We start from the raw sequence: 13861 nt of genomic DNA, 5'->3' as shown, positions 1-13861 counted from the left end.
TTTGTTACCTCTTCCTTTAGTGCATGTTTCCGCTGTTCCAAGCATATCTCTTTAGCTCTCATCATCTGCAAAGTTTCCTTAGAAACTGCATACTGGAGTTTTTCCATCCGTTCAGCAGCCGCTGCCCATGATGCTTTACCAAATTTCTTCTGATCAGCTCGCATTCGATCGTACACAGCTATTAATAATTTTTAAAAGAGAAATTAAGACAAATAATGACTTAATACTGAAGCATTTGAAAAAGATTTCACTGACCAAAGAAAAACAAATCCTGCTGTCATGATAAACTGCTTATAACGTTTTTTTTTTCTTTATTGAGATGGAGTACTCTTTTGCCCAGGCTGGAGTGCAGTGGCGTGATCTCGGCTCACTGAAATCTCTGCCTCCCGGGTTCAAGCAATTCTCTGTCTCAGCCTCCCAAGTAGCTGGGATTATAGGCATCCGCCACCATGCCCGGCTAATTTTTGCATTTTTATTTTTATTTTTTTTATTTTTTATTTTATTTTATAAGCAAAAACAATTTTAATATGGGGAATTAGTAACTACACAATTATTAGAGGTACTACAGAAGAAGACTCTATGTTGGATGTCCAGGAGTAACTTTCAGAATAAGATTGTTGAAATACCATGTCAAGAGAACTGCTTCCTCTCCTGTAGTCATAGATCTGTGGAATCAAGAGGCAATCACAGGAACCCGAGTTCAGAAACCCACAGCCATAGGTGTGGTCCAGTGATCAGGATATTGCTGCTGCCACAAATGTGTCTCAAACTCATAAAAGGCCAGACATAAGAATGCTTCTGTAGACACAGCATCTTTATAACTAACTGGTCCTTTGTCGCTCCTTGCTTCATAGGAGTAGCAGCCAAAATAGCAGCAAAGCTGTCCTTTTTAACATTTACCTTCCAAATCTTTTGCAAGTGTATATCATTAATAGAACTTAATTACACATTCAATACTCTAGCTGCAAGGGAGTCTTGAAAAAGTCATTTTTAGCTTCCCAGCCTCTAAAGTAGAGGGAAGTATGATGAAAGGATGTTGGAATGAATGCTGAGTGTGAATTAATAATATAAAACAGAATCATACTCTTTCTTTACTCAGTGTACATAAATATTACCAAATGATAAAAAAGAAACAACCCGGTCCCACATTAATGCAATGTATCCATTGTACAAGTGAATAAGTACTTAACTTCTCACCTGCAGAGAGACCTATGTGCCATTAATTGTGAGTCCCTCTCAGCAATGTTTATTTCTTTTTTTTTTTTTTAATTTATTTATTATTATTATACTTTAAGTTGTAGGGTACATGTGCCTAATGTGCAGGTTTGTTACATATGTATACTTGTGCCATATTGGTGTGCCGCACCCATCAACTCGTCATTTACATCAGATATAATTTTTGCATTTTTAGTAGAGATGGGGTTTCACCATCTTGGCCAGGCTGATCTTGAACTCTTGGATTACAGGCATGAGCCACTGTGCCCAGCCAACATTTCTAAAATATAATTTGAAAGTATCTTAGATTCTAATGTCTTCAATTTGTCCTCAGAAATAACGTTCTGCAGTTAAAACACTTGTAAAATTAGCTTTCAGAAACTTTAAAAATACTCTCACATTTCCAGTGTTATTAACTTTCAAAGTTTCGAGGAAAACATTAATTCTGTGAGGTTTTATGCTTTTTTCCTCAGTATCTTAGTAGAAACATAATCATTTACTATTCATATTTAAATGATATATATTTAAATATATATATCTATGAAAAGACTGATAAGACGTGCCTTAATTTGCTAATAGTGGTTTTCTGTAACTGCTGGGATTATGAGTGATCTTTACATACTTTCCTTTTTTTTTTTTTTTTTTTTCTTTAGACGGAGTTTCACTCTTGTTTGCCCAGGCTGGAGTGCAATGGCACAATCACGGTTCACCACAACCTCTGCCTCAAGCAATTCTCCTGCCTCAGCCTCCCTAGTAGCTGGGATTATACGCATGTGCCAACACGCCCGGCCAATTTTGTATTTTTAGTAGAGATGGGGTTTCTCCATGTTGGTCAGGCTGGTCTCGAACTCCCAACCTCAGGTGATCCGCCTGCCTCCACCTCCCAAAGTGCTGGGATTACAGGCGTGAGCCACCGCGCCTGGCTACATACTTTTCTATGTAATTTTTCTGAACATAAAATACTTAACCACTCATTTTCAAAAATACCTGAAGGATAAATTTACTGAGAAACCTACCTTTTTGAGCTTTAGCTGTTATTTCAAAATACTTGACAGTAAGATCTTGAATAGACAGTACAGCCATGTGAGCTTTCCGCTGCCAGTCAGCATCTTCTTTTTGTAGACTCTCAATTCTTCGAGGTCCCAGATAATCGTTCTCCATGGAAATCTTCAGAGAGAAAAATAAAAAATTAAGAAGTTCGCGTCTTCTACTCATTCCTCAAACATTTAAAGTTTATATACCACAAAGAATACATGTTCTTCCCTGCTCCAGAGAAGAAGCTATTAGTTTACAAAACAAGTGAATTAACAATAATACTGAAGATATTTGACACAGAAACTATTCCCCATTCTGCCCTTTCTTCCATCCCCCTCTCACTCCACACATAGGCAAAGGATATATACCAATATGTTAAGACTGATTGTTTTTAGGTGTCTCGATGAGGAATTTATTTCCTCCTCTATGATAAACTATCTTTTTTGGTTAAGACTTATTTATGCCCCCCCAAAATTATTTAAATTGTTTATTTCCTTAACAGCCACTATATAAAACAATTGAAAACACTGACAATATAAAAACCAGCCTATATGCATACTGAAAAGGCTTTAGATAACAATAACAGAGGAAGGCCAGGCACGATGCCTCAGATAGCCAAAAATCAAAGGATAGACAGGAATGAACCAGTTGAATGCTAAAACAAAATTTAAAGAAGTGATAATATTAAAAGTATATTTCAAAACACTTCATATGTATGTTTTAACATGGAAGAAAGGTACAATCAAGAACTGCAATGGATCACTTATACATACAATCTTGCTTTACCACATATAGAGAAATGGCTATCAGCAAGTTATATATGAAGCTAATGACAACTTTATTAGGATTAAAAAAAAAAAAAAAAACAGGCAAATTGTTAATCCACCCATGACACACTTAAAAAAAACACTGACCAAGTATCCTTAAGTCACAAAAAAGCTAGTAATGAATTTTGAAGGTAGAAATAATACAACCCATATTCTGTTTTTTGTTTGTTTTTTTGAGACAGAGTCTCGCTTTGTTGTCCAGGTTGGAGTACAGCAGTACTATCTTGGCTTGCTGCAACCTCCGCTTCCCAGGTTCAAGTGATTCTCCTGCCTCAGCTTCCTGAGTAGCTGGGATTACAGGTGCCCACCACCACACTCAGCTAATTTTTGTATTTTTAGTATAGACTGGGTTTTGTCATGTTGGCCAGGCTGGTCTCGAACTCCTGACCTCAAATGATCTGCCCACTACAGCCTCCCAAAGTGCTGGAATTACAGGCGTGAGCCACCACACCCGGCCTACAACCCATAGTCTCTAAACAATGCTGTGAAAGGAAAATAAAATCTCAGGACCCCAAACTCACTATATCAAAGGGCAAGATAAGCTTGCGAGCCGAGACATGCAAAAACTGCTTTCCTTTTGCTCCCAGACAGACAGGGAGGATTGCTTGCAACCAGGAATTGGAGACCAGCATGGGTACTGTAGCAAGACCCCATCTCAACTAAAATTAAAAATTTAAAAAAAAAAAAAAAAGAATTAGAATATGAAAAAAAGTCATGAGTGAGCATGCCTAAGACATCAAGGGGAGCATCAGGTGTAGATCTGGGTGCAAAGTCTTGGCAGACGTTTTAAAGGGAATAATGAGTAATATCTGGGAATAATGAGAATTTTATATTAACAGAATTTTAGCTAGATGGTTAAGTGTGTCTCTGGGTAAAACACCTTTGAGAAAAATAAATGGTACTGTGGGGAAAGAATATCAGTTGTGTAGATGAGGACAAACTTCGTTGAGGTTCATTAATTACAGATGGCTTTGAAGAAGGGGTGGCATTTTGACAGGCACATAAGGAGAGAAAAACCACTGAAACAGCGTGCTAGAGGCGAGGAGCAATCTGAGCAAAAGCCTAAACATTTCTGTGCCTGCTAAGGGATGGAAAGCAGTCCAGCCTGCTTGCTTTCAGGAGAGAAAAATGAAAGTAATGAGAGATACTAGGAAAGTAGGTTGTTATCATATGAGGTTGTCTTAAAAGACATTTAAAATGTCAGGCTAAGGATTGTGTATTTAATTTGACAGGAAACCACTGTGGGATTCTACCCACTAAGTGACATATTTAGACTTCATCTTAGATTTAAGGATTCTAGTGGAGTTGTTTGCTATAACAAAATCAGCATGTGTGCTTTCTTTTATTGCAATTACCTCTGAATTTAAAACATACAGGTTTAAAAGCATAGAATTAGGATTTACAAGTATGGGATAGAAATTTAATAATGCTACAAGTCAAAACTTAAATCCCTTACTCAGGATATTATAATAGAAGTTCTTTTCAACGACATGATTATACTTATTTAACAATACAAATGGAAATTAGAGAAGTTATACCTTCTTTGAAAAGTCTAAATCCTTTGACAATTATGTGAAGATAACATAGTTTGCCACCTTAATATATTCAAATATACAGAATGTGAAATACTCGAATGCCCAGTATGCTTTTCTTTTAAGCTGCTGTTTAACTGACTTTAAGTTTTTCTTGTCTTTAGAGATGGGGGTCTCACTATGTTGCCCCGGCTGGAGTGCAGGGGCTAGTCACAGGCACAATCATTAGCGCACTGCAGCCTCAAACTCTCAGCCTTAAGTGTCCTCCTGCCTCAGTCTCCCAGCAAGCTGAGAGTACAAGTGCACACCACCATACCCAGCCTTTAACTGACTTTTAAAACTCAGCAGCTATAACATCTGTCCAAAGGTTAAAGATCTGTAATTAGTCGATTGTACCTAAAACCTTAAGCTAGTTCTCCCTAACTTTGAAAGTCTGAAGATGTGTGTATATTCCTGTCTATTCATCTCCAAGTTCATCCTGTCTTGTGATGCTAGGTTTGAGAGTGCAAATCACATTTAGCCTTTGCCAATAGGAGAGTTTGGAAGAGGGAGGAGATATGCTTCTATCTGCATCCCTTGACTTCAACAGGTTGCTGTTCCTGTCAGCATCACCCCAGCCTCAGCAGTTCCTTTCTGAAGCAATAACAGAATCTAATTTGCAGTTTTTTCAACCCTAGGCTCATAGTACAACCCCAAGACAAACCAACCCCTCAGTACTGAATCGTCTGAGAACTAGGTCTCTCCATTGAGCACCAGGCAAGCAATGCCCTATTTTTCAGTTCAGCTCCACGGGGTTCCTCCTCTATGCTTCAGTTTTAATAATTCCAACCCCTTGTCGTTGTTTCTCCAACCCAAGGAGTGGTAGCTGTTTTTACAGCTGCTTCCTCTGAGGTACCTTAGAGTTACTTTCTTGCCTTCTCAATTATCTGGTTAACAACTTTATACCTAGTTAGCAGATTCTTTATATTAGATTCTCTCTGTTGAAATAACTAGTTTTTCTGATTAGCTTTCAACAGACACAACTATGGAACAGAAATTTAATAGTGTTCAGAATTCAAAAATCTTAATACAAAAATCATTCTTACTTGCATGGTTAAGTCCATGTACCATTTATCGATAGAGAAGAAAGAAAAAAAAAGTGTAAAAACTTGCATTATGGCTTATTTTTTTTTTAGATGGAGTCTTGCTCTGTCACCCACGCTGGAGTACAGCGGCGCAATCTCGGCTCACTGCAACCTCCACATCCCGGTCTCAAGCAATTCTCCTGCCTCAGCTTCCCAAGTAGTTGGGATTACAGGAGCACGCCACCACACCTGGCTAATTCATTATTTTTATTTTTAGTAGAGATGGGGTTTCACGATGTTGGCCAGACTGGTCTTGAAATCCTGACCCCAGGCCCACCTCGGCTTCTCAAAGTGCTGGGATTAGAGTCTTGAGCCACTGCGCCCAGCCTATTATGGCTTTTTAAAGAGGAAAAAAAATTTTCTTAAAAACCTGTGACAAGTTATTTGAAAGTGACTTGTACTTTGTTGTTGGATTAATGTCTTTACCTTTATGAGTACAGCTACAAATACAAAGAACATAAACATGCTTTCTATGCTTTTAAATGCTGTCTTTTAACTGACTTTTCATAGCTTTAATGTTGCAGCCAATTGGTAAGGAACTTGTTTAATAGTTTATTGTACCTAAGACATTAAACAAGGGTACTAAGTACTTTTCCTAACTTGGCAAATTTGAAGATGTGCAGCACTGGGTAGCTGGATCATGTGCTAAAAACAATGACACCTCTGTTTTCAATTTCAGTGCTAGAAAGAAAACAGTGCCTGTTTTTAACATGGAAAAAGAGCGTGTGTCAGCTAGGATAGTGAAACTAGTTTATAAATACAAATTTCCTGGCATGGAATTATTATGAAGCATAGCACTTGGATACTGGCTTTTATGTAAGAAACATAGTAGGGGGGAAATCCACCTTAGATTCTTTGGTAAAACAACTGCCAAGATGAATGTACCATCACAAAGATGAGGGGGAGAAAACTGAATATACTAATGTAACAGCATCCAAAACGCAAATTTTCCGGACCCTGCAGTTGCCTGAAGATAACTCTTGAATGATCTAACAACATGATTAGCTTAGTATCTATTCATGGGTTTTTATATTCAGAGCAAATATTAAGAGATTCTTATAGCCAAGACAAGTGTGAGAAACTATGCTTTAAAAAAAAAAATTAGAGAAATCGAAACTCAGTGAACTAAAGCAAAATATAACTCAGGTGAGATATGAGTATCTTAATGTATAATGATGGCACTACCTAGTTCACAGTGTGCATGCAGTGGATGTATACAGTGGTAAAAACTGCACCCTGCACAATAAATAGCACCTGACCAAGGGGGCAGAGTAGATACTGAAATGCAGCCCATGCTTTGCAGGCCATGTGCATTTCTACACTTGATGAAAAAGGGCTCTTTCCTAATTTGTCTGATGGGCGAGTGGCAGTGGGCGGGTGGGGGTGGGGGAAGGGAGGGGGTGCAGTTTTCTATTTCACAGAAAGGCACCTACAGACTTGCCCTGGGGGCTGGGATAAGAATGAAATGCACATTCAAGAATTTACTAGGAGACAATTGGCAAAATGAGGTGACTCACTACAAGAGAAAGAACTGCAAGTGCCTTCCAGTTTCTAGCTTATTTACTTTCAGGAAGTATTTAAAAATAAGTTGGACAATCTGAAGTGCTTATGGTTGATCAAGATGATGGGTACAGGCCAACTGGCTCTGACGCACTAAAGACACTGGATTTAAAAATCTAAAGGTTCAACTTCATTTTACTTTCATTTGAAAGTAACTTGTACCTTGTTGTTGGATTAGTATCTTTACCTTCACAATGTGTTTATAGCTACAAATACAAAGAACACAAACATGCTTTCTGTGCTTTTTAATGCTATTTTTTAACTGACTTTTGAAGTTTCACAGATTTAATACTGCAGTCAACTGGTAAGACCCAGAAAAACTCACACCCAGAAAAATTGTAACCTTCAGTTCAGTATGCTAAATCCCCAAGTTGTTTCAAGTCCTATTTTATTAGGCTAGTGGTTCTCAAACTTAAGTGTGTATCATAATCACCCGGAAAGCTTATCAAAACAAAGACTGCTGAGGTCCATTCCTAGAGTTTCAGTAGAGAAGATCTGAGGTGAAGCCCAAGAATCTGTATTTCTAACAGGGTTCCAGGTTATACTGACACTGCTAGTCAGGGGATCACATTTTTGAGACCCAATATGGTAGACTTAGAATCTGTGAGCTCCCTAAAGGGGTGTCTATCTCAGAAAGACTTCCAGGCCTAAAATAATGCTGGGTAGGCAGGAGCTGCTTAATGCTTAACAGGTGAGATATTATGTTAATATCATAAATATTAAATGTAAAAACAAATATAAATACATTATACACTTGGGATGTCAAGTTCTCTTCCTTCCTATCATAGTTTAATACCTAGGTTAATGAAGCCATTGGAAATCAAGCTCTTCATAAAGAGAAAAGGTCAATTATTTGGTTAACAACTTTATACCTAGTTAACAAATTCTTTATATTAAATTCTCTGTTGACGGCTGGGTGCAGTGGCTCATACCTGTAATCCCAACACTTTGGGATGCAGAGGCGGGTGGATCACCTGAGGTCAGGAGTTCGAGACCAGCCTGACCAACATGGAGAAACCCACTCTCTACTAAAAAATACAAAATTAACCAGGCATAGTGGCGCATGCCTGTAATCCCAGCAACTCCGGGAGGCTGAGGCAGGAGAATTGCTTGAACCCAGGAAGCAGAGGTTGCGGTGAGATTGCACCATTGCACTCCAGTCTGGGCAATAAGAGTGAAACTCCATCTCAAAATAATAATAGTCATTATTATGATTCTCTGTTGAAATAACCAGTTTGATATTTTGATTAGAACCCAACAGACACAACTGTCCATAGATATAACATTTCAACCATCTTTCCTCTTATCGCCTATAAATCCTTAGACTAAAAGCTTACCAAACAATTCACACCCTGTGGGTAACAGCAGGTTTTGCTTCCAAACACGTGTGTTCAATCCCAACCATGCTACTTTCTGGCAACCATCAACGGTGCTGGATTGGTGTGACGATCAATTAAGTTAGTGCCAATACCACACTGCCTGGTTAAAACACAAGCACTAAGTATAAGCACTAAACCATTCCTCTTTGTACATCTCTTCATCAGGAATATTCTCCATTCCAATCTCTGACAGAGATTGTAACATACCCACTTCCTACTGAAAATTCTTGTTCATTCTTCAATAGTGAAGCGCTAGATAGTCCCTCTTCTTACATATCTTTAATCACCCCATTTTGTGTGCTTCTTATATAAGTGTGTACAGTCTTCATATTTAACTTTTTTTTAAAAAAACCACCTTTATTGAGATACAAGTTGCAAACAAAAGGCAACATTGTGAGTATAAATTGTGACTGATTTTGACAAATTTATACATTCATTTTTCCCACTAAAATCTAGATTTAAAGAGTCACCCCAAAGAAGTCTGTGGTGCCTGCTCCCTGTTAATTTCCCCTAAACCACCCCAGGCAACAATTATTTAGCTTTCTCTCAGTACAGATCAAAATGATCATTTCTAGAATTTCTTATTTAATTTTTATTTTTTGAGACAGTGTCTCACTCTGTCTCCCAAGTTGGAGTGCATTGGCTTGATCTCGGCTCACTGCAAGCTCCGCCTCCCAGGTTCAGGCCATTCTCCCGCTTCAGTCCCTGGGGTAGATGGGACTATAGGAGCCCGCCACCATGCCTGGCTAATTTTTTTGTAGTTTTAGTAGAGATGGGGTTTCACCGTGTTAGCCAGGATGGTCTCCATCTCCTGACCTTGTGATCTGCCCGCCTCGGGCTCCCAAAGTGCTGGGATTACAGGCGTGAGCCACCATGCGCGGCCTAGAATTTCAAATAAAGGTATCACAAAGTTTATGCTCTTTGTGTTATGCGTCTTTTCCTCAGCATATTTTCTGTAAGCAATTTTACTATAGCTTAATTTATATACAACCAAGTGAATCCATTTGGAGTGGTCAACTCAATCAGTTTTGACAGCTGTATACACCTCTGAAACAACATTAATCAAATACTGACCATTTCCATCAACTCCAAAAGATTCTTCGTGCCCCTTCTAAGTCCATCCCCCTTTATACATAATATATTCTTTTGTATTTGGCTTCTTTGACTTAGCATGATTTTAATATTTACCCATGCTGTATCTATCAGTTCACTCCTTTGCATTGCTGAAAATTATTCTATTGTAGTCACGTGCTGCGTAATGATGTTTCAGTCAACAATGAAACACATATACAATGGGGGTTCGATAAAATTATATTGGAGCTGAAAAATCTGTTTGATTGGTCTAGTGACATCTCGATGATCCTGATCCTGGGTAGGCCCTAGGTTAATGTGTGATTGCGTTTCAGTTTTTAACAAAAAGGTTTTAAAGGTAAAAAAATAAAAATTATTTTTTTTTCTATTACTAATAGATCTTAGTAATACTTAAAACAATTACTTTGCTAAATCAATTATAATTGCTTTTTTTTTTTAGCTCCTCCAGATCTAAAAAATCTGAGTAGATTTTTTTAACTTAAAAGTAACAAGTAACCAGTAATGCAGTTAAAAAAAAAAACAAACCTTTACAATCAGAAATGCCTGATTTGAGTACTGTATCAGTTCTACCACTCACAAATTAGCTGTGAACAAGTACATAATTATCCCAATATTAGTTTTCTTATCCATGAAGTAGGAAAATACAAATAATAAGAGTACCCGACCCCTTTCCTCAGCTGTTGCAAAGGTGCTCGGTCCTTCCGAGTAAGCTAAGGCCGCACTGGAGTGAGGGCCTCACTTCATCCGGCGACTAGCATCGCGTCTGGCAGCGCCAGCTCCACACTTGCCTGCGCTATGGCCTCCGTCTCCGAGCTCGCCTGCATCTACTCGGCCCTCATTCTGCATGACGATGACGTGACCGTCATGGAGGATAAGATCAATGCCCTCATTAAAGCAGCTGATGTGAATGTTGAACCTTTTTGGCCTGGCTTGTTTGCAAAGGCCCTGGCCAATGTCAACACTGGGAGCCTCATCTGCAGTGTCGGGGCTGGTGGACCTGCTCCAGCAGCTGGTGCTGCACCAGCAGGAGGTCCTGCTCCCTCCACTGCTGCTGCTCCAGCTGAGGAGAAGAAAGTGGAAGCAAAGAAAGAAGAATCCGAGGAGTCTGATGATGACATGGGCTTTGGTCTTTTTGACTAAATCTCTTTTATAACGTGTTCAATAAAAAGCTGAACTTTAAAAAAAAAAAAGAGTACCCAACTTGCAAGGTTGTGTGATAATTAAATTAGCGGATCTTTTTAAAAGCAATACAACACACTCATTCTAATGCAATGTATGAGCTGCTAACTAAATCTAGCTGTTGACTAACAAAAACTTAAATTTGCAATTCACAAGTAGGATCAAGAATAAAATAATAGTCATGATTGATGGGGCATTTTCTCAATGTCTCAGAAAAAGAAATGCAGTGAAATACCATTTTTACCATCAGAAAAGACACAAATGTTCAAAATATGCTTTCTGTTCCTCTTTACCTACACTCTACTTCCCAGGAAAAATGTAGCAGTTAAGTGATGCTAGTGGACAATACAGGCTGACAAGTAGGGTCAACCAATTTGCTAATATTAATACCCAATGCAAATCATGATATAATTATATAAAAGAATGTGTACAGGTTCTGAATAGTCAGTGCTGTGCTATAGAGATTATGTCTGTTAAACAATGCAGCAGTCTAAAGTAGGTGGGTGTCCATATCGTCCAGTTTATTCCTGGCCTTCTAGTCAACTTCTTAGCAGACAACCATCTATAATTCATTTAAAGAAATAGGAATTTCTAGGCTGGGCAGTACCTCATGCCTATAATGCCAGCACTTCGGGCAGCCAAGGAGGGCAGACTGCTTGAGCTCAAGAGTTCGAGACCAGCCTGGGCAACAGAGGGAGACCTCCATCTCTGCAAAAACTACGACAAAAAACAGCTGGGCGTGATGGCATGCACCCATAGTCCCAGCTACTTGTGGGGCTGAGGTGGGAAGACTGCTTGAGCCCAGGATGTCGAGACTGCAGTGAGCTGACATCATGCCACTGTACTCCAGCCCGGGTGACAAAGACGCTGTCTCAAAAAAAAAAAAAGAAAGAAACAGGAATTTCTGGTGTCTAAAAATTATTTGTTCCATGTTGCCGTTTTAACCCAAATGCCGAATTTATGATAAAACTGACCAAAACAAACCACCCCCCCACCCCGCAAAAAGCTGACAGCACAGTATTTTTCAAAGGTACTGATAAAGGAGTATGTCTGAGTCGTGTGACTGTCCTACTCTCCACCCTGATACATTAGTAAAGAGAAAATAAGACACACAGACAACCTTATTTTCTCATACATTCTCAAATATACTCATCCCTGTCCCCATGCATAAGGTTCTCAAAGTAACTGCTAATTTTCTCAAATACTCAATCTTACATAATGATATTCCAATTTAACCTATTATGTAAAAAGACAATTTTAAAGTTCTAGTTCAGCCACATTTATATGTGAATTACACATAACATTTAAGGTCAGCTATAAAATCAAACCCTTAAATGCTTGCCTCAAAAAATGCTTTTTCACCCATGTTGTGGGGGAAAAAATTATTTTTATTTTTGAGACAGAGTCTTGCTCTGTCATCCAGGCTGGAGTGCAGTGGTGCAATCTCGGCTCCCTGCAACCTCCACTTCCCAGGTTAAAGTGATTCTCCTGCCTCAGCCTCCCAAGTAGCTGGGACTACAGGCATGCACTACCACACCCAAATAATTTTTGTATTTTTAGTACAGACGGGGGTTTCACCATGTTGACTAGGCTGGTCTTGAACTCCTGACCTCAGGTGATCTGCCTGCCTCGGCCTCCCAAAGTGCTGGGATTATAGGCATGATCTGCACCCGCCGAAAAATTTTTTGTAATATACTTCTTCACATACTACTAAAAAAATCATGTATTTAAAGTTCTGTCATTAAAAACTTAAAACTCTCCTAACAAGTTCTTCTAAAAGAAATGTTCCCAAAACTAGATGGGTGTGGTGGCTCACACGCCTGTAGTCCCAGAACTTTGGAAGACTGAGATGGGCAGATCGCTTGAGCCCAGGAGTTAGAGACCAGCCTGGGCAATATGGCGAGATCCCATTTCAAAAAAAAAAATAAATGTTCCCAAAACTTTTTTTGTTCCCCCTTGGAGACAAGGTATTGCCCAATCATGGCTCACTGCAGCCTCCACCTCCTGGGTTCAAGCAATCTTCCGCCCACCTCAGCCTCCTGAGTAGCTGGGACTATAGGCATGCACCACCACATTCAGCTAGTTTGATTTTTTTTTTTTTTTTTGTAGAGACGGGTTCTCCCTCTGTTGCCCAGGCTGGTCTCAAGCTCCGGAGCTCAAGTGATCCTCTTGCCCCAGCATCCCAAAATATTCAGACTATAGCTGTGAGGCACCACGCTCAGCCTGCCCAAAATTTCTGGTAATGAAGTCTAAGACTACACAGTCTCCAAAACATTAAAGAGGAGACGTGACTAGAGAAGGAAGGAAAGTGCAGGAAAGGGAGAAAATAGGGATCCTCCCAATGTATTTACAACTTTGTGCTAACTTGAACACATTACTTTCTGGGCTATCCTCAACCCTGGCTACTCAGCAGAACTGCCTTTTGAGGTGCTTTAGAATGGATGCTCAGGCTACAACCCTAATCTACCAAACAAGAAACTTCACAGAAATAGGACCAAGGACCTTTTTTTTTTTTTTTAAGTTCCTCTAGTGGATAACGCATGGCCTTTCAGGCTGAGAACTATGAAACAGGCAGGCTACTAGTTAGGATTAATAATAATAAAAAAAAATACCTTGATCTGCTGTCTTCGTAGCATGGCAAGTTCTCTCATGTCTCGGAATGGCTGTAGTAAATACTGATAGAGTTCAGTTGTAGCTTCTGCAAGGCTGCTGTAGGCTTCATCCTCCATCTGATACAAGTCCAGAAGCTCCACCATGCTCTCTGTATTCTTGTGCTTATCCAAGAGCTGCGGAACAAGACAGTTTCACAACAACTAAGAATATCAATTCTAATAACCTATAAATACTTGCTCTGAATTCTCCCTATTATGTCAGGGCCTTGGAACCCTAAAACACAGAAGCAAGAGGGAATGAAAAGC

At 39.2% G+C, this 13861-nt stretch overlaps 1 protein-coding gene and 1 pseudogene across 3 annotated transcripts in view; one reads left to right on the top strand and one right to left on the bottom strand.

Annotated features, from left to right (window-relative positions):
* JMY (junction mediating and regulatory protein, p53 cofactor) overlaps positions 1 to 13861 on the bottom strand; it is an 88402-nt gene that overhangs the window by 34173 nt on the left and 40368 nt on the right. For both annotated transcript variants that reach the window (XM_015140327.3, XM_015140328.3), the window contains exons 2-4: positions 13556 to 13729; positions 2232 to 2382; positions 9 to 178 (exon numbers count right to left, since the gene is read on the bottom strand). In XM_015140327.3, the coding sequence (XP_014995813.1) occupies positions 9 to 178; positions 2232 to 2382; positions 13556 to 13729 (495 nt within the window). The remainder of the gene's footprint in view (positions 1 to 8; positions 179 to 2231; positions 2383 to 13555; positions 13730 to 13861) is intronic.
* On the top strand, positions 10431 to 10954 carry LOC709583 (large ribosomal subunit protein P1 pseudogene; annotated as a pseudogene). The gene has a single exon (XR_001445362.3). The product of XR_001445362.3 is annotated as a large ribosomal subunit protein P1 pseudogene (transcript).

Source organism: Macaca mulatta, chromosome 6 (genome assembly GCF_049350105.2).
Source record: "Macaca mulatta isolate MMU2019108-1 chromosome 6, T2T-MMU8v2.0, whole genome shotgun sequence".
Classification (NCBI taxonomy): domain Eukaryota; kingdom Metazoa; phylum Chordata; class Mammalia; order Primates; family Cercopithecidae; genus Macaca; species Macaca mulatta.
The sequence above is the reverse complement of the archived record's forward strand: the minus strand, read 5'-3'. Positions and strand labels throughout refer to the sequence as shown.